This window comes from Manihot esculenta, chromosome 1, assembly GCF_001659605.2.
Source record: "Manihot esculenta cultivar AM560-2 chromosome 1, M.esculenta_v8, whole genome shotgun sequence".
NCBI lineage: Eukaryota > Viridiplantae > Streptophyta > Magnoliopsida > Malpighiales > Euphorbiaceae > Manihot > Manihot esculenta.
In genome coordinates this window covers 36,249,073-36,267,824 of record NC_035161.2, presented here as the reverse complement: position 1 = coordinate 36,267,824, position 18,752 = coordinate 36,249,073, and the positions used below count along the sequence as shown (strand labels likewise).

Genomic DNA, 18,752 nt, shown 5'->3' with positions numbered 1-18,752 from the left:
ATATTATCATTATTAATAAGTCAGTTTATATATTTTAAAAAAATATATTAAAACGTTTTTTATATTTTTTATTCGTCAATAAAATAGTTATTTTATCGATTTATGCCGTTAAAAATAGAGTAAAAGACTAAATTACTCTGTTATTTTCCTCATTCTTCTTCTTCGTTATTCTTTTTTCTTCATCTTCTTCTTTTTCTTATTCTCCTTATTCGCTTCTTCTTCATTTTCTTTATTTTTAAGAAGAGAAGAGACTGTTTTATTGATGAAAAAAAATATTTTAATAAATTTAAAAAAATATAAAGATGTTTTAATAAATATTATAAAAGATAAGAATATTTTAATAAATTTTTAAAAATATAAGAATTTATTTATTAATAATAGCAATAATCATGTATGAAATATGAGGTTTTATTTAAAGATAAAATTAAATTTTAATTTTTTTCTCATTTTATAATCTATTTTTAAGGAAAAACAAAGATGAAATAAATATTTTATTAATACAGAGAAAAAATAAAAATATTTTGATAAATTTTTAAAAATATATTAATCTAAATAATACATATTTCTTATAAAAATTAATTAATATATTATAAACTAACCATCTAAATTCATTTATTTATACCTTAACATGAAGTTGAATAATTAAATTTAATGAAAATTCTTAGTCAGCATAAAAATTTAATATTTTAATATAATTAATACTTATTAAAAAAACCTATAAACTTTATAAATTTAAACTATTATATTATAATTTTTATATTTTTATATTTTATATAAATTCATTAACGAAAGAATCCATAATTTACAACATGAAATTTAAAATTTATACAAATAAAAATATTTAATAGTATAGAAAATTAATTAGTTGATTTCTTATTTTTTAAAAATATATTAAATATTATCATAATTTTCAAAAATTCATTAAAAAATTTATGTAATTAACTTAAAATATGGTTACCATTATTTTATTAAATACCTTCTAAAATTATTTTTATTACTAAAATAAGGGTATTTTCAATATTTTTTTCTTTTTTAATGGCTAACATTAACAAAAAAATTTAACAAACTTTTCAAAATCACATTAATATTTTAATATTTTTAAAAAATTTAAAAAATTAATTAATTAATTTGTTTATATCATAAAAATCAAATAATAATTAGAAAAACCAATATAGGCTAATTTCTGTGAATATATACATGACACGTAAATGCATTTTTGGAGATTTATGCCCCACCAGAGCTTCTCAATGTCTCTCAACCTCACAAAGAAGATAACAAAAATAAGATAAAAGTTAAAAATGCATACAAACCAATAATGGGTCAACCACTTTGGACAATATTATGCCATTTTTCATAATTATATGATAAATATTTTAAAGATGAAACACATTTTAATTTATCCATTTTATTATTTGTTTCTTTTTTATCTGCCAGTTGTTAATATAACCTACAAATTATTATCGTTTGATTAATGTTTTTTCTTTACCTATATTTATTTTTATTCTTATCGCTTTCTATTTTTTATGCATCAAATATTTTTTTTTTCAAAATTTTAATCATATAAATAAAAGTGTATATATTAATTAATTATCACTAAAAATATGAATTAAATACTTCTATAAAAAAAAGGAAAAAAAGGAAAAGGTCAAAAATAGTGTTTTTTTTATTTATTAAAAAAGATAAAAAGAAATGTAAAAAGGATTATTATAAGGTAAAGTCTCACTCTCCGCGCATGAGATTTTGACTTTGGACCCGTTAGTCGCCGCCAACTGTCCTACGTGGCACCGCCCACTTTTTCATTGCCATGTCCACCCTTCCCCTTCTCTCTCATCTCCCTGTTATAATCTGGACCAGGAAGTATTTCTTTCCATTCCTTTCTCTTCCCTCTCCTCTTTCTGGAAGCTCAGAGCTCAATCTATAAGTTCTTCGCCTCTGCACTCAAACTGACAAAAGGAAGTAAAACGATGCCGTTCTGCAAGGTCGCCGATCCTCAGGCCAATACGGAAGGAGCTTCCGTCAATGCCACCGAAATTTTCTACAGAACTTATGGTCGGGGAACAACCAAAGTCCTACTCATCATAGGTAGATCTTCCTCTGACATTGATTTTTTATGTTTAATTCTGTAATATTTTTGGTTGGGCGTTTCTCGATCGCTGATGGGTTCTTTGGGTGATAAATTGACGGTTCAGGATTGGCGGGGACGCATGATTCATGGGGGCCGCAGATAAAGGGTCTGACGGGCAGTAATAGACCTAACCATGATGATAAATTGACGGTCGTTGATCAGAATTCAGGCGAGGAATGTGATAGTGAAATGGGCGGTGGTATCGAGGTCTGTGCATTTGATAATCGCGGTATGGGTCGCAGCTCCGTACCCACCAAAAAGTCCCAATATACGTGAGTTTTCTGATTTCCATCGTGAATGTCTAATTTGGTATAATTTTTCTTTTTCCCCTTTGGGCTATTGAATGAATTCCCATTTGCGGGTTTCTTGTTTATTTTTCTTTACCCTTCTGCCTGATCCTTTAAAAAATATTTATATTTACTAGTTTTACATTTCCCTTTGTTTGGTTGCTGAGGGAATGTACGAAAAATCATTATTTCGTTAAATTCAAGAAATTCAGTGTAACCTATTCTCAAAAAACCGAAAAAAAGGTCACTGTAACCTGTGTATGTTTATTTTAGTTCTTCTCTGATTATATGTGTTTTCTCTGACGGGAGGTTGCAGAACAAAAATAATGGCAAAAGATGCCATTGCCGTAATGGATCATCTGGGCTGGCAAAAAGCTCATGTTTTTGGCCATTCAATGGGTGAGTCTGTGGTTCTGTGTATTATCTTTGTTGTTTAAGTAATTGTTTCTCCAATTAGGCTGTAGTTGGGAAATTTTCACACTCCTAAAGCAGTAATGGTGTCGTAATTTAAGGTTTCCAAACCCAGACTGGTTATTGAATTGGTGAAAGAGATTAAGAGTAATATATAAAGTAATTATGTATCAAAGAATTAATAACTTTAAAAAATAATAATTTATTATTCCAATTAATAATTTAATATATTTTACTAATGATTATTAAAATAAATCTAACTAAAGTTTAATGTAATATTTTAAAAATATTTGATTGTACTTTTGGATTTTAAATAATAATTTTAACATAAAATCTCATGATGATAAATTTATGTTAATTAAAAAATATTGACATAATAAATTTTTATTGGAGTAAATTTTATATTTTTACTATATAAAGATTATAAAATAAAACTTATTTAAACATTAATAAAATAAGTTTTGATACAATCAATTATTCAAGTCACGAGAGAACAAAATGAATACATTTTCTTTTCTTTATGATTATCAAAAGTCCATGGTTATTAATTATTTTATATTAATCTAATATAATTTTAACATATATGATTATAAATACATATATATGGAGAAAAATATTGAAATTTATTCTGTAGTTCAAATGACAATTACTTTTAGAATTCATAGGTTTAGGGTTTGAATCTCCTCTCCAAATAGTTTTAAAATTTTTAAATGGTTTGACCGGCTTTTAACCAGCAAGTTTCACACGTTCATTGACTATCCAGCTAATTCCAGTTTTCAAAAAGGAATATAGTGTTTACATCTGAATTACTAGTTTGTTTTCTGCCTAAGTTTGTTCGACCCGATTTTGACAACCATTGGTACATTTAATTGCAACCTCACCATAGAAGAATCCAAAGAAGCTTTGAGTTTGATGTTATTTATATCACCCTAATGGCTTTAGGAGTTGAACTTGCTCATAATAAAATTGTACTGTTTACATCAATTGATATCTGCGTCAATTGTCTTTTAAACTTACTTGATATGTTACTACTAAAACAGGGGCTATGATAGCTTGCAAGTTAGCAGCAATGGTGCCTGACAGGATTCTATCTTTGGCATTACTTAATGTTACCGGTGGAGGTTTTGAATGTTTTCCAAAGGTATACATCCTTCTTGTCTTAACAGCCGAGCAAGCTTCTTTTATTTCTGAATTACAGAACATGGACGATAATTTTCTTTGCAACTCCTATTCTTTCTTTCTTCTCTGAAAATTATTTTTCTGAAGTAAATTGTATTTTTTACATATCAGCTTGAAACAACTTAATATATTTGTTTCCGAAAGTCCTTGTATTATCTGTTTGTGATGTTGGAACTTGGAAGAAAGCATTTGAAAGACTTGGCTAGAAATTGATTCTGCCCATATTTTTCCCTTTTACGGACTCTGATGAATTTTATTTATTCATTTCCATCAAACCTGTTCCAATCTTAGGTGACGAACGTGCCATTGCTCTCTAGAATTCATTTGATGGATTTATATTCCCTTAGAAGATGTTGTACTTGACTTTGCAACTCCTGAATTGCAATGCACACTAACTCCACATCATTTGGAGTGCTCTTCTCTTCTCGTTGTGTATCCATGTATGTTGACCTTGCTGTGGCTTTAGGACCCGAAGCAAAATTAGTAATTGATTTTGTAATGTCCTAGTACTAATAGATAGCTGATCTAGGTATGTCCATCCATGCAACTTAGTTTCCCATATAGGTTTGTTCCATTTATCGAGTCCTGAGACTTCTTGCCTGACTTGTTACTGATCTAACACGCATAGACTCACAACTGGATAATTAGGCAAAGGAGATCTGTGTTATGGGTACTAGAGCTTCTTTCTGAGGAGTGTCTAGACTCTAGACTCGCTTTATTATTTTTGTCCCGACACTTCTTCATTTATGCTCATGATTTGAAAGCCTATGATTTTACAAATATGACAATATAGACCTGTGTATATTTTTTTTCTTCTTTTTAGCCTCATCTGATATTTTCTATCACATTTTCTCATTTTTGTGCAAAATTTTGAATTAGAAGCGAAAAGTATTTGTCTGAGGGCCGAATATTTTTCACACTGCATATAATTATTCCTAGGTTTATGTTGCTAAGTTGAGTCCAATTTTTTGGGTTCAGTAAATTCAGATTGGCCATGAGTTCCTTCTTTATTGGTGAGGAAACTAGGAGATGGTTGAATCCCACATCAGTTGTGGAAAGGGGTAATGTCCCCCTTATATGGACTATAGACACTCCTCCCCCTTGAGTTAACTTTGGGGTGAGTTAGGCCTGATCCAAATTTAACATGGTATCAGAGCCTCCCCATCTGATATTGGGTGCTCCATAAATATGCCACGCACCAGTAAAAATTCTGGGCGTGAGGGGGTGTGTTGAATTCCACATCGGTTGTGGAAAGGGGTAATGTGCCCCTTATATGGGCCATAGGCACTCCTCCCCCTTAAGCTAACTTTTGGGGTGAGTTAGGTCTAGTCCAAATTTAACAGGTTCAAACTTGCAATTATCAAGGGAGATTAGTATTAAAGTTTATTTGGTTCCCCATAAAGAAGCACCTATTAATCACGTGAGTATCAGCTAAACAAGTGTCAAACTCGTGCAGATGAAATACCTTCTGATATATGATGAGGATGTGTTTGTTGTAGGCTGGTTGAAATTTGGGTCAGATCTGAAATTGCCTCCAGCATGACTCAAGCTTTTTTTCCCAAGTCAATCTAGTTAGTAGTGGACTCGTGAGATCTGTATTCAAAATGTTAATAAATTAAGTTGGAAAACAAACTGAACAATATTTCAAAGCTTTTCGAGAAATTAATCATGACCATGTCAATGGTTGACTTTGAATAAGCTGCGTTGGATCCTAACCTATTCAATCTGCTTGTAGTCAAAGAATGTAACCTGTGCTTGTTGACTTGTTAATTCAGATTACATGGCCATTTATGTATGGTCATGTCATCTACATGCTTATGGAAATTTTTTTATTAAATTTTGTGTTTGCTTGTGTGCTAACCACAAGAATTGCCGTAGTGCTTTGGGGTTCTGCAGTGTCACTAGTTGGTCCCATAGGGTCTGTGCTTCACCTGATAAGCTAGAGACTGGTTGGAATTAGCTTAACCAGACCATGTGTCCTGATCCTGTGCACCCGTGAATCTTTCAGTTATCAGGCGTAAAATGGATTTGCAATTTCTAAATTATCAGTTAAACTATGTTATCAGAATAATGACTTGCTTTATTTCTTGCAGCTTGATCGCCAAACTGTGTCAATTGCAATCCGTTTCTTAAAGGCAAAGACTCCTGAGCAAAGGGCAGCAGTTGACTTAGATACCCATTACACAAAGGTGAAAAAAATGTTGTCGATTCTGCCAACTAGTTGATTTGGAAATAAAATGCATGGTTGATTAGAAACTGAATATATAAGTTGAAAATTGTTTCTTGGTACATATTTCTGTGGTGTGTTTTCTACGCCAGCTCAAAGTTTGCTGTTCTGTTTTTCATCGTGAAATACACATTAGAGAATTAAATGGCTGCAGACAAACTTTATACAGGCAATATCAGCAACTAAAGGAGAAAGTTTGATCTATCTGTACCAAATTAGGAGCCGATAAAAATATTAAATTGTCATGTCGGGATATATGCTCTTTGCTTGTTTGACTTTGTGGACAGATTTCAAGTTGATATTGGGAGCTTGGGCAATCTCATTTTTTTTCTCTGATGTGCAGGAATATCTTGAGGAATATGTTGGGTCTAAGACAAGAAGATCAATTTTGTATCAAGTAAGAAAAGTCTGTCATTTGCGCAAGAAAATTATTTCAAAAAAATTTTCTAATCGTGCATATATATATATAAACACATGCACATTCACAATGAAGTTCCAATGTCTACAGATTATTTTAGGCTTAGCATACAGATTGCAGCTCTTAAAACTTTTTGCTGTTTATGCCAAATCTATGAGATACTTGATTAATTATTTGTTATATTTACATTGCAACTTGTAATATAGTTAGGCATAACATTGAATAATGCATAAAGATGTCCCTGATTATGATGCAGGAATATGTAAAAGGTATATCGTCAACTGGGATGCAGTCCAACTATGGTTTTGAAGGTCAAATCAATGCTTGTTGGACACATAAGATTACGCGAAGGGAAATTGAAGTGATCCGCTCTGCTGGATTTCTTGTATCAGTGATACATGGCAGGTAGTATAGATTCTCTGCGAACAGTTCTACCACTCTTCCTAATGACATTGAATATATGGTTTCTGGCAAAGCCTTTGTTTAATATGTGTGCCTGCATTTTCTGCAATTATAGATATCTTTGTCTTTCTATTTTGCCAGTGACTAAAACATTTGAAATGACCTGATTAACTAAGAAATAAATATATAAAGAAATTTGTGAAAGCATAACTGTTTCTTACAAAATTAAGATTCCAAAATCCCACGAGATAAAAGTTTGCAACTTTTTGCTGCTCAATGTTTAGCACCTAGAGTAATCTATTAAAAGAAGCCCATATGACATTAGATATGCGTTTATAGTGTAGTATTATCGTGCAGATTCCTTTCCTATGTGCCTAAAAAAAATATATTATCCAGAGGAAAAGAAAATATTTGGATAACAATGTTTACATTTGTTTTTATGAAAAGGCCATAGCTTAAAGCCTTACACTTCCCAAATGCTATTATTGACATGTTATCATTTTTGTAAATTCTCACCATATTTTCATGGTTAGAATACTCAAAAACTGATTTCATATAATTTTAGAATTTGAATCTGATTGTCCTGCTAACTGCCAACTGTTTGGCCACAAGACTATTTTCGAGCCTTTTTTGTTTGGGTTCTCTTTGCAATAAGTTAAAAGGTTAAATATTGTTAGATATTCGTTTCCTTTTTGCAAATTGGTTCTATGATTTATTGGTGACTTGGAAAATTAAAGTCCTTTTTTCTCTTTTTTTTTTTTGTGAAAAATTAGCTTGTCCATGGAAAATATTTTCTTTTAGAAAATGACTTTTTTTAGTTGCAATATTGAAATTTCATTGGAAATTGTCGGTTTTGGTGTTTTAATTTTTCTTTCAAAATATGTTTATGGAAATGTCCTAACAAATAATAAATTCTTTTTTTTTCTTCTTGTTATTCAAATGGTAATAAAAATTCATATATTATGGATTTATGGTAGTCACTAAAATTTGCCATAGGGCATTGGTGTTAAGTGGTGGCCAATGAGATTATAATAATATTTTGTTTTGCGTTGAACTTGCCATATCATGTTTCAGTTATAACTCGGATATTGTTTATTTGTGCATTTCTTTTTCATTTATTAGTTGCAAATTTTAAATTTTATGCATTCAATGGAATTGGTTTTCTTTTTCATTTATTAGTTGCAAATGTTAAATTTTATGCATTCAACGCAATTGGTTTATATGAAAAAGGGCCACTGCAACAACTATATGTCATGGGCATACTTTTCCTTCCTAATAGCTGTTCAGTTATGTCCATGGCAATCCCTACACTATGACATGCTACTGCAAATGCCATGGTGGCGATTTAAAACCATATAGATTAACGTTAGCATTTGTTATTGGTTGTATTTTTGAAACAGACAATTCAAGTAAGAACCTTGTTCTTTGGTGGTTTCAAGCATTTGGATGAACTACAACATGGGTGGTGTGTGTGCACGGCCATGTGTGTTTGGGTGCATCAAGAAATTTTGTGCAAATTATCATTATATTGCATGATGAAATGAATCATTTTGCATGTGTATCATGTATGTGTCATTGGATGTTTTGGGCATGTTTCTGTGGTGATGTGCTGGACATGGGCGTGGTCTGGGTTTGGAGTGAAATCAGTCAAATCCAATTTAACAAAAACCATCTTCAGTCAAACTCATTTGATCGGATGTTGAATCCAAAAACCTGGTGAACTGGATTTAACTGAACTAGATCAAACTAGAACCGAACGTGTCCAGGTCTATGATGTGCTATTAATGACACTGTCCATAAATCATACCTGCTTAAGATTAACTTGAGGTCCTTTGAATGTAGGTATGATATCATTGCTCAATTATACTATGCCAGGAGACTTGCAGAGAAGCTGCAGCCAGTTGCTAGGATGATAGATCTCCATGGTGGTCATTTAGTGAGTCATGAGAGGACTGAGGAGGTATTCCTGTAGTGTACAATATATTTTTAATGAAGTAGGCCATTTGATTGTCTTGTTTGAAAAATCTACAGTTCAAAAATTATAGTTTGATAGGAGTAAGTTAATGCATATTATCTAGCAGAAATTATAACGTTCTATTTTCTTGAAAGAGCAACAAAAATGTACTAGTGATGTCATGTCATGTACAGTAGGTACACAATATATTAGGCATCCGTGAATTTCCATGATTTTGATATCATTTATTGCGATGAATTAAGATGTCACATATAAAGTAATGATTTGACTGAACTTTAATGATTGTCAGAAATATATCAGTGTCTCCTTGGTTTGAAAATTTTATTATTTTGATAAAGTAATATATCACAAAATTTCAGGAAAATTAATCCATAAAGCATTTTAAAATTTCAGGTCAATCAGGGTCTTCATGATTTGATCAAGGCATCTGAATCAAAGATTAGCCCACACGATTGGACAAATTTGCCCCAGAAAAACTCTGGTAAACATACACAGTCAAAAGATTTTCCTTTCATGTGCTTGAAAAGCAAGTATGAGCTTTAGGTTAGAAGCATGTAATTGCCTACAAGTTCAATGCTTTTCTTTTCTATTTTGGGGAATAGAAGCTAGGAAAGAGGACAAGGGTGGTATAAAACATGGAATCCATGGACTGCAGAGCTGTTACACCCTAGCTGCTTTTCTTTCAATTTCAAGATTGGGGAGGTGAAGAAAAAGAAGGGTGGATTGAAAACTCTGCTGATAAACTTTTCATGTTAGGAACACATTGAATGGTCATGAGTATCTGGTGGTTGGAGTTCGTTAGTTAGCACTATCCACACAAGTAGGACCTAGTGGCTACTTTCATTCCTAGATTACTGATAATTTCTATTGTTTTCTGTCAGCAGGTATGAGATGGATATCATTTTCTATGACAAGTACAGATTGCTCGACATTTAGCATAGCTAAAAAGATATACCTATGCCTATTATATATCTGTAGTCTCTTCTTGTTGGTGTTGGAGCATGCACGAAGGGCTCAAAGGCGTCTAAGACCAGCCAGACTTGAGGCTTCACTCACATAAGCTAATGGTCAAGGACCACTCATTTTTACAGGTAAGAAACTCGGCATGTAGCCTGCTTTAAGACATCCTTGTCATTTGTCAATAGAATAGATTGATTTCCCTTCATTGTGCAGGGTTTATTAATTTGTCATCATAATGCAGCGACAATGAACGGCAATGTAATTAGTTGAGGTTGGTGAAGAATAAACAGATACGTAATCAGATACGAAGTTACTATCGACGAACGTTTGAAGTCGCCCACACACTAGCAACTGTGATACTAACAATTTATACATGTTCCCCCCACGGCCCACCCCCCCAACAAAAAAGGAAGGGGGGGGAGGGGAAGCAGAAGAGTATAGATGGTCTGGCAACTCAAGAACCAGATGGGCAAAGATACTCGTACATTTTACCCACGTACACGTATCGAGAATTATTTTTGTCGGTGTGTATATCTTGGCAGAACAAGATGCAGTTTCTGTAATCACATAAGAATGATTAAACAGCAAGTTGAAATATTGAACCTAAAATAGAACTGAGCTTACAACATTCCATCCTTGCTTTTATGATTCTAGTTCTGCATTGTTTGAGCCCGATAACCTCAAACAGAAATCTAAATGTCTGTTACTGTGAGGATGTGCTACTTGAAGTACAGGGTGATTCAAGAGAACTTCATCTATTTTGAACACGTGTAGAGTTTCATTTGGCATTAAAAGAAAACTTTTTAATTGATTTAAAATTTTTAAGATAAAATATATTGAGAAACACATTATAACTAAAAAAGAACCGATGAACGGAAACAAAACACCATAGGATAGAAACCCAAAGCGAAAAAAAAAAAAAAAAATTAACAACCAAGAAAGGAAACTGAGACTACGCATTCAAAAAGAGTTAGCAAGAATATATATATATATATATATATATATATATACATACATACAGAGAGAGAGTACCTGGCACTTGTTTCTGATATATGAGAGAAATTACTTTGCAGTAGAAGCTGAAGCCTAAATTAGAGAGAGAGAGAGAGAGAGAGAGAGGGAGAGAGGGGGGGGGGAGAAGAAGTTGAAAGCTAAAAAAGCAGAGCAGAAATAATTCAATATAAAGAGGAGAGAGAGAGAGAGAGAGAGGAGATTCGGAAAGGTGCTGAGTAATATAGCATATCCCACCAATAGAAATAAAGTTGGAGAAAATGGCCAACTCCAAAGAATATGCTAATATTCCATTCCTTTCTTAGTTTCTCATCCATTTTTCTGTTTACCTCCCACAACCCAACCACCATCTTTTGTTCTCAAACTACATACTTTGGTCTATATGATTGTTAATTTGCTTATTATAAAACTGTAAAAAAAATTCACTTATCTTTTTTTTAGTATTTTCTTTTCTGCATATTAAACTATAATATATTTTAACGAATAAAAATTTTAATTTTAATTATTTCAAATAGAATGCTTGTGCATGATGCTGCTTCTAATTACCAGTAGAATGATGGTGCTGATCTGTTATGGTTTTCTGATGCTGTATAAATCTCCTTTGCACACATCCTGATACTGAGAAAATATCAAACTCACTGTACGAAGCTTGGTCTTTACAAATATTGTCTTGTATTCTTTGGCCTTTGTTTTCATAAGAATCTCTCCCTAAATGCTTTAGCTATTATGGTTCCAGGCTATTTGTGCACGGTAGAGGCCAGAGGGGAGTCCTCTACAACTTTTCAGAATGGAAGTTGCAGTTTCTGTTCTGATGCCAAGCAAATAGCCCCTGAATCCACACCAATGCAGTTTCCATCACATCCATTACTGCTTTCTGGAACACCTGATTGTGTAAATTTTAAGCATAACTTAATTAATTTATCAACTTTTATATATATATATATTTTGTTTTTCGTATGTGAAGTAGTAAATTACAAAATGTCTTGAAGGATTGTGAACAGTTTAACAATTTAACGTAATTTATTAACTCATATAATAAGATTTTATAATATTCGAATTTTAAAATTAAAACAAATTCCAAAATTAATAGAAAAATAATATTTTTTCTCGTAAATAAAAAATACATAATTTTGTTAAAATACTATAAAAATATTAAATGAATCAAATCAAAATAAAATATCATAATTTATTTATGTCTAAATTATATAATTTTAACTAAACTATATAAATTTTATAAACAATTTAAGAGATTGCAGAAAAATTAATGATTTAACGTAATTTGTGTGCATCTGGATATGATTGCAGGATCACGCCTACAGCTGATTCCTATTATTTAAATTATTAGTAATATGAAAAAAATTTTACATCACCAGTGCAGAAATGCAGGGCTCAGACTAATATTTATTTATAGAACTAATTACAACTGGCAGATTAAATCAATAAAGGAATAAACTAACATTCCTCTTACATGATTTCAGATCAAAATATGCATTATTGTAGAACACTTGTGGAATGCTTCACTGCATACAATAATACTAACATTACATGATAACTAGCTGCTGCTCAGAAGAGAAAGAAATGAAGAGAAAAATCTCACTGCAACCTTGGCCATTTTCTGCAATACTGACTATCACTTCAGTATTCATCCAAGTAAGTATATAGCGTATCGTCTTTCTTAGATTTGCGTCGACTAAGCAGTGCCTTGAGAAGGCGTTTACTTTTGCTCGGATATTGCTCAATGTCTTTGGAATTTTCCTTTTCAGTTCGGATACGCATCGAAGCTGATTTTCGAGGCTCGGAAGGGAACTGATAGAAAGAAAAGAAAAGGTTTCCGAAGCTTAGAGAAGTTGTTTAAGCTAAAACTATATACGTGAAGTATTTTTAAATACTAGAAGTTTTTGTAAGATCCATAGCAATGCTCTTGTGCAGGTTTATCTGCAATTTCTTCACAACTTATAAAAAATTTAACCCATGCTCACCTGTTGTCTCGCAGCACCTGCTGAACTTGGAGTGGTAGGTCTGCTCCTGTTAGGGGTTGTTGGCCTACTTGACATAGACCCCGAGCGGAATAATGGAAAACGATGTGGTGAAACCGTGCGCTTCTCTGATTGGAAAGGAGGCATCATCAGTTCAAGAACAATAGTTCAATTAAAGAAGTCCTGAAAACTACATGAAAAAGGGAGCAAAACAAATTGTTAAGAAGGTACGTGTACACAAACCCAATTCTTTTTGGGGCATGGTAGGTGTAAAGGAAGAGGTTACAGACGGCTGCTGAGGTCGTCGGGTAGGTGAAGGAGAACGCCCTTTTCTGCAAGGGATATAACTTAAGGTTATCATCTTAGCCATATTTTAACTGTTTGACAAATAGGAAAAATGCGTAGCAATCTTACCTGACTGAAGATGTTGGGGCTTCCGGGATAGTTGCTCGAGCAGCTTTGATATCATCAGATAAATGATCAAATTCTGATATAATCTTGCTCAAGACACAATAAACCAATACAAACTAGGATGAATTCCTTACCATTCCGGAATTGACGCCAAACTTCTTCATTGTCTAGGCTGAATCCCAGATATTCTGATTTCGGGTGGATGGCTCCATGCATTGTCTTCCCAACTGAACATGACATGAATCAGTAGATTGTAAAGATCTAAACTCTTATATTGCAAGAAGAAAAGCAAACACTAACTTTGGTTAACATTTAATAACCACAGAAATAGTGAAGGATGCAGGGCAGCGTATTACCTGGCAAGATGTACCGCTTATGGTACTTTGGAGCATTTATTACGAGTGACTGTTGGGTGAGACCCTCATGATCAATATATTCTTGGCATGTCCGCACCCTCTAACAACACAAAAAGGGGGAAAAAAAGGCCATCCTTCAGTTAAAAGCATATATAAATGTTTAAATCCAGAGCAGTTCATCACTACACTAATCTCTAGCATTATCTTTAATTGAAAGAAAACCAATGAAGGAAAAATTCCCTTCCAGCTGTTCTACAAAACATGTATTCCATATTCAGATATAATGTCAGTATCAAATGTCAAACACCATTTGTAAAGATCTCCTAGTATGCTGCTAGGAGAAGAAACGAACAGCCACTGGTTCCAACCAGAAGGCATCAGACACAATGGAGATTTCTTCAAAGGTCATCACAGTGTGGATATAGTATTCAAAACACAAGCTTGTTCAGACATTTTAATGAACTTCAAAATCAAAATCAAAATCAAGGGACACCTGCTCAATGCAAGAGACTTGGAACTCTGTTCCAGAAACTTCATCAACCTTCTCATCCACCAGATCATGAACCTTATATGTCACAGAACCCAAATGGTCCACCGTATTCACAATAGCTTTAATGGCGTAATCTTTTAATGTTTCCACCACTCTGCATGGGAATGAGCTAATTCTTAGGGTGGTTGTAAAAATACAAAGAAAACATCAATCCCCATTTTCATAAATACCATTCATGACCATTCCCAACAAAAGCAACTCACATCTGTTTTTGGTCATCATTTGTGTAGGATAGTTCAAAATACTCGGCTGCTGAGTACAACTGTGTTCTCAAATTCTTCAAATCCTGAAATAGACAGACACAATAAAGAAAAAAATTTATGCCACAAAAATCCCATTAAAAAAGCCTAGCTGCAAAACAAATTCTACCAATTTTCACACGAAGGATATCAAAATACTAGAGGGAAACACAAGGCTAATGAAAGATTTTGAACGAATTAGTTCACAGTCAGAATTTAACTAAAGCATGCCAGAAACAATAAACATCATGATTAACATGGATTGAAAACTTTAACCAGGAAACTAAACACTCTCAGATAACAGCACCTCAAGACTATCAGAGAAGAGCAGATTCTGTTGCATAGGAACCTCATCATTATCTGATGCCTCCCTGGAGACAGGAGTTGCAGTCATTGTACCAATAGCGGAGAAAATTGGACTTAAAATCTCTTATCCTGCAGGAATGACAATAACCAAAATTAGAACAAGAAAAAAAAGAAAAAAGAAAAGAAAAAGAAGCTGCAGGCAGAGACTTGCAGACACAAAAGCATGGGAAAAATACAATCTAGTATTGATTCTCGGCTGAGCATTAGTGCTTTCTTCAAATAACCTAAATCAGAACCCACTAAAATCCTAAGGATTACAAACTGAAAAAGCCCCAAGGAATGATAATGGGAAAAGGGGTGTGCTCAAGGGCACATCTCATACCCACATAGAGAGGGAATATATACACAGTATGAAAAAATACAAATAAAATCAGATTTGAACCCTGAAAATTTTAGAACTCCCTGAAGAATAAAAAACGAGAAAAAGGTAGGACAAAGACACTCTTTCCTGGTAAGTTACCATTAAAAAGAAACTCAAAGTACCAATATTCGAAACAAGATTTAGCATATACATGCCAGACACTACTTTGCCAGTTGCCAAACTTCTGCAACCACTCAGAAAAGCAAGAAAAAACATATATAGACACTCAAAGTTCTAAACAACTGCAGCACTTGCGAGTACACCAAAAAAGAAAATCTGAATCTTCATCGATACTCTAATTATATCAAATAAGATAAGCACCAGAACAGTAAAGTCTAATCCAATCCTTAAAAAGCACCAAAAGCTGGGAAATTTTCAATTCCCTCTATCTGGTTTCTGAGGAAATGAATAGGAATCCCATTACTTTGGCTTAACCAAGCAGCTCACTTGGACAGTGCTTAGCAAAGGTAGCTACTTTACGGGGTTATTTTTATGTTAACTTTGCCCTTCTGATAAGAATAGGCAGTAAAATGAAAAGAACTGGATATGCAGGTGAAATTAAAAAAGGGACTAACCTGATTCTCCTAGCACAAACTAGGTTATTTTGGCACGAGATGAGACTACAGGCCAAGACCCATCTCCCCAATTCAAAATCTATTCACTAGTCAATGTGAAACCCAGGTGGTGGAAGCCGGGAAACAGGGCAAATGCCAAAGAAAGGAAGGGCACAAACAAGTAGGCCAGTGTAATATATGGTCTAAAGTTTTTTCACTAAACAACAAAAAAGAACAAATACTGATGTCCTCCAATTCAAGTCGTTTAGCAAGCTACGTGAGCACAGCACCATAAAAAAGCAAACAAAAGGCTTCAAGAGAGAGAAAAGAAGAAAAGGAGGTGACTAGAGATCGGAGAGAAGAGTCGAAGAAGAGAGAGGCAGACGCATCAAAGTTAGCAAGTCTTGTATTGGAAATCAAAGTATTGTGAGAGTAAAAGTAAAAGTCTACTCCTTTTTGAAGCAAAATCTGACCACTCCAACCCCATTACTCATCATTTTGCCCATTTTAGTGGAACCCACACCTCCTCTCTCCCACTGTTGTTATTTATTTATTTTCTAATAAAGCAATTCATTATTTTAATAGAAAATAAAAATCTAGTTTTGGCCATAATCTTTTGTGCTAAATTGTAATATCAAATTTTGTCTAATTGGAACCATTTGATAAAAATCATTGGCCATAAAAATTTGTGGGTAAGTGTTGTTAAAAGCCAAGCAGAAGCAGCGGTTCATCTTCCTTGACCTTCAAAGGCACGCCAGGCTGTTGTTTTCACAGCTTGCTGCTACCTTCACCAAGCGCCAAAATTCTTCGACGCTAATATTATATTAATTTTTAAATATTGTCAAATTAACGGCTATTCGTTTTCAATTTTTTTAAAAAATATAAATTATAATTTTGTTGTCTCAATATTTAAAAATAAATAAATAAATAAATAAATTATAGACAAATAATATAAAAAAATATAATAATTGAGCAGTAATATTTTGTGACATTTGAAGTAGAAAGTACTGTCCCAGAGCCATAGTCTTAAGTTCAAGTTGAATAATTACTCAGATTATATTTTATATTATTTATAGTCAAATAGTATAATTAAATTAATTTTTTTTCAGAATTAGTTTCTGCACATTTAAAATATAAGAAATGAGAAATTCAATTTCAACTTTCTTCATTTGTTTATTTTAAAGTTAATATTTTTATTATTAAGAAAATCATTTACAACTATTAATTATTATTGAAGCATTAAAATATCATTGAATATTTAAATTTAAAAAAATGAAAATATTATGGAGCTCACAGGTGGGCTATGTTCCTATTCCTAAGGCTGCGACCTTTTCCAAACCCACTTGCCATGTGGGCTCCGGCCGTATTTTTTTTTCATTTAATTTCATTAGATTTATATAATAATATTTATCTCTTTTTATATATATATAATCGTAGCACCAACTATCAAGAATTTCAGTTCATATATATATTTTTTTATTGATTCTTTCATTTAAAATAAAAATATTTATTTTTTCACTAAAAACGAAATTTTATTTCAAAATAGAATAATTAATTGTAAAATAATTTCTTGAAATGCTTTTTTTTTTCTCAAATGAATATAGTAAATATATAAGTCAATGCTCGGATAAGAGGGGGAGAAGGATATTATTTCCAATTATTTCACCATATTTGTTTACTATTTAAATTTGCTCTTTGACAAATTTAGAGATTTTAATTTATTTTTATGAGATTTTTCCTTCCATCTAAGTTATCTATTATTTTTTTGTTATAAATTATTAAGCTCTATTTATTTTATAAAAAATATTTTTAAAAAATTATACTTACAAATTTATTTCAATAATAAAGGTATTTAAATAATTCTGAGAAATCTCATTTTTACTCCTTTAATCTCTCATTTTTATTTTTAAAAAATAAAAAATACATAATTCACTCAACTAATTTAAAAATTTTAAAAATATTTTATATTTAAATTTAAACTATCAATATATGTTTTTTTAATTGAAAAAATAACATGTAAATCAGTGGCGTGATTAGCGGCAGTCAGTCTGATATTTTGCGGACTAATAGGATTACGTTTCTTATCGAATACGAAAGACGTTTTGTATGTGTATTTAATTATTAACGTATAATTAAATATAAAATTTATATTTATTTTTTATAGAAAATAGTTTATATTTAAAAAATATTTTTTATAAATAATATTTTTCAATAAAATAATTTAATTTTTATTATTTAATTTTAATTTAAAAATAGAATTTATTAATAAATTTATATATAAAAATTTTAAACCTAAAAAATAACTTTGATTTAAAAAAAAAAGGTTATTTTTTTATCTAAAAAAATTCTTATTTTTAAAATTTTTTTATATATAAAAATATTTTTTAAACATAAAATAAACATAATTTTATTATGATTTTAGTTAAGTATATATTTATTTATAAAAATTTATCATTTGATTAATAGATGTAATGAGTTTTATATTTCCAATCTCTAGAAAAGATAAAAGTTGAGAATGTAAATGTGTGCCCCTATAAACTAAATTTGTATAAAGGGGCAATTTTAGGTAGGAGCGGAAGGAAAGAGTTTGAAATTAGAAAAATGATAAATAATTAATATTTTAAAATTTAAATAATTTTAGGAAAACAACTTAGACAATATGAAAGAAGACATTTAGACTCTCTTTCACTCTATGAATTTCTTAAATAATATATAATTAAAATTATATAATTAAATAATATAAATATTCACTTAAATTTACATCTATTAAATAATATAAATATTCAAAATAGGTGGATGATGAATTTTTTGATAAAATAATTAAAGAATTTAATTTTAAAAAATAAAAAATATATTAATTATGTGAAATTTAAATATTGATGAAATAATAAATTTTTTAAAATTTAAGATTCTAATAATAATTTTTTTAAAACAGATTATCTAA

The 18,752-nt window shown here is 31.4% G+C and overlaps 2 protein-coding genes and 1 long non-coding RNA gene across 15 annotated transcripts; 1 reads left to right on the top strand and 2 right to left on the bottom strand.

The window, feature by feature from the left end:
- Positions 1 to 1,823: 1,823 nt before the first annotated feature.
- Positions 1,824 to 10,615, top strand: LOC110602668 (2-hydroxy-6-oxononadienedioate/2-hydroxy-6-oxononatrienedioate hydrolase). Of its 9 annotated transcripts, none has more exons than XM_021740690.2 (12): positions 1,824 to 2,082; positions 2,190 to 2,397; positions 2,729 to 2,811; positions 3,864 to 3,964; positions 6,096 to 6,191; positions 6,573 to 6,626; positions 6,904 to 7,052; positions 8,892 to 9,009; positions 9,418 to 9,505; positions 9,906 to 9,908; positions 10,003 to 10,115; positions 10,226 to 10,615. In XM_021740690.2, exons 1-11 carry the CDS (start codon positions 1,965 to 1,967, stop codon positions 10,050 to 10,052), a joined length of 1,068 nt encoding a protein of 355 aa, XP_021596382.1. In that variant the 5' UTR covers positions 1,824 to 1,964; the 3' UTR covers positions 10,053 to 10,115; positions 10,226 to 10,615. The 9 variants fall into 9 exon arrangements, with proteins under 9 accessions (XP_021596382.1, XP_021596305.1, XP_043816178.1 ...); XM_021740613.2 differs by having other exon boundaries at positions 10,198 to 10,615; XM_043960243.1 differs by lacking the exon at positions 9,906 to 9,908.
- LOC122724652 lies at positions 8,205 to 11,137 on the bottom strand. Its single transcript, XR_006352083.1, has 2 exons — positions 11,017 to 11,137; positions 8,205 to 9,015 (listed from the first exon to the last, which is right to left on the bottom strand). It is a non-coding gene; the product is annotated as an uncharacterized LOC122724652 (long non-coding RNA).
- A 1,217-nt stretch (positions 11,138 to 12,354) lies between these two features.
- Positions 12,355 to 16,238, bottom strand: LOC110615181 (protein ABIL2). 5 transcript variants are annotated; one of them, XM_043960222.1, is made up of 11 exons: positions 15,924 to 16,238; positions 15,830 to 15,885; positions 14,835 to 14,962; positions 14,492 to 14,574; positions 14,232 to 14,382; positions 13,739 to 13,838; positions 13,517 to 13,609; positions 13,386 to 13,428; positions 13,203 to 13,303; positions 12,975 to 13,099; positions 12,355 to 12,801 (listed from the first exon to the last, which is right to left on the bottom strand). In XM_043960222.1, the coding sequence occupies exons 3-11, from the start codon at positions 14,919 to 14,921 to the stop codon at positions 12,631 to 12,633; spliced, it is 954 nt and encodes a 317-aa protein (XP_043816157.1). In that variant the 5' UTR covers positions 14,922 to 14,962; positions 15,830 to 15,885; positions 15,924 to 16,238; the 3' UTR covers positions 12,355 to 12,630. The 5 variants fall into 5 exon arrangements, with proteins under 5 accessions (XP_043816157.1, XP_021612612.1, XP_021612644.1 ...); XM_021756920.2 differs by having other exon boundaries at positions 15,830 to 16,238; XM_021756952.2 differs by having other exon boundaries at positions 13,215 to 13,303; positions 15,830 to 16,234.
- Positions 16,239 to 18,752: the final 2,514 nt, after the last annotated feature.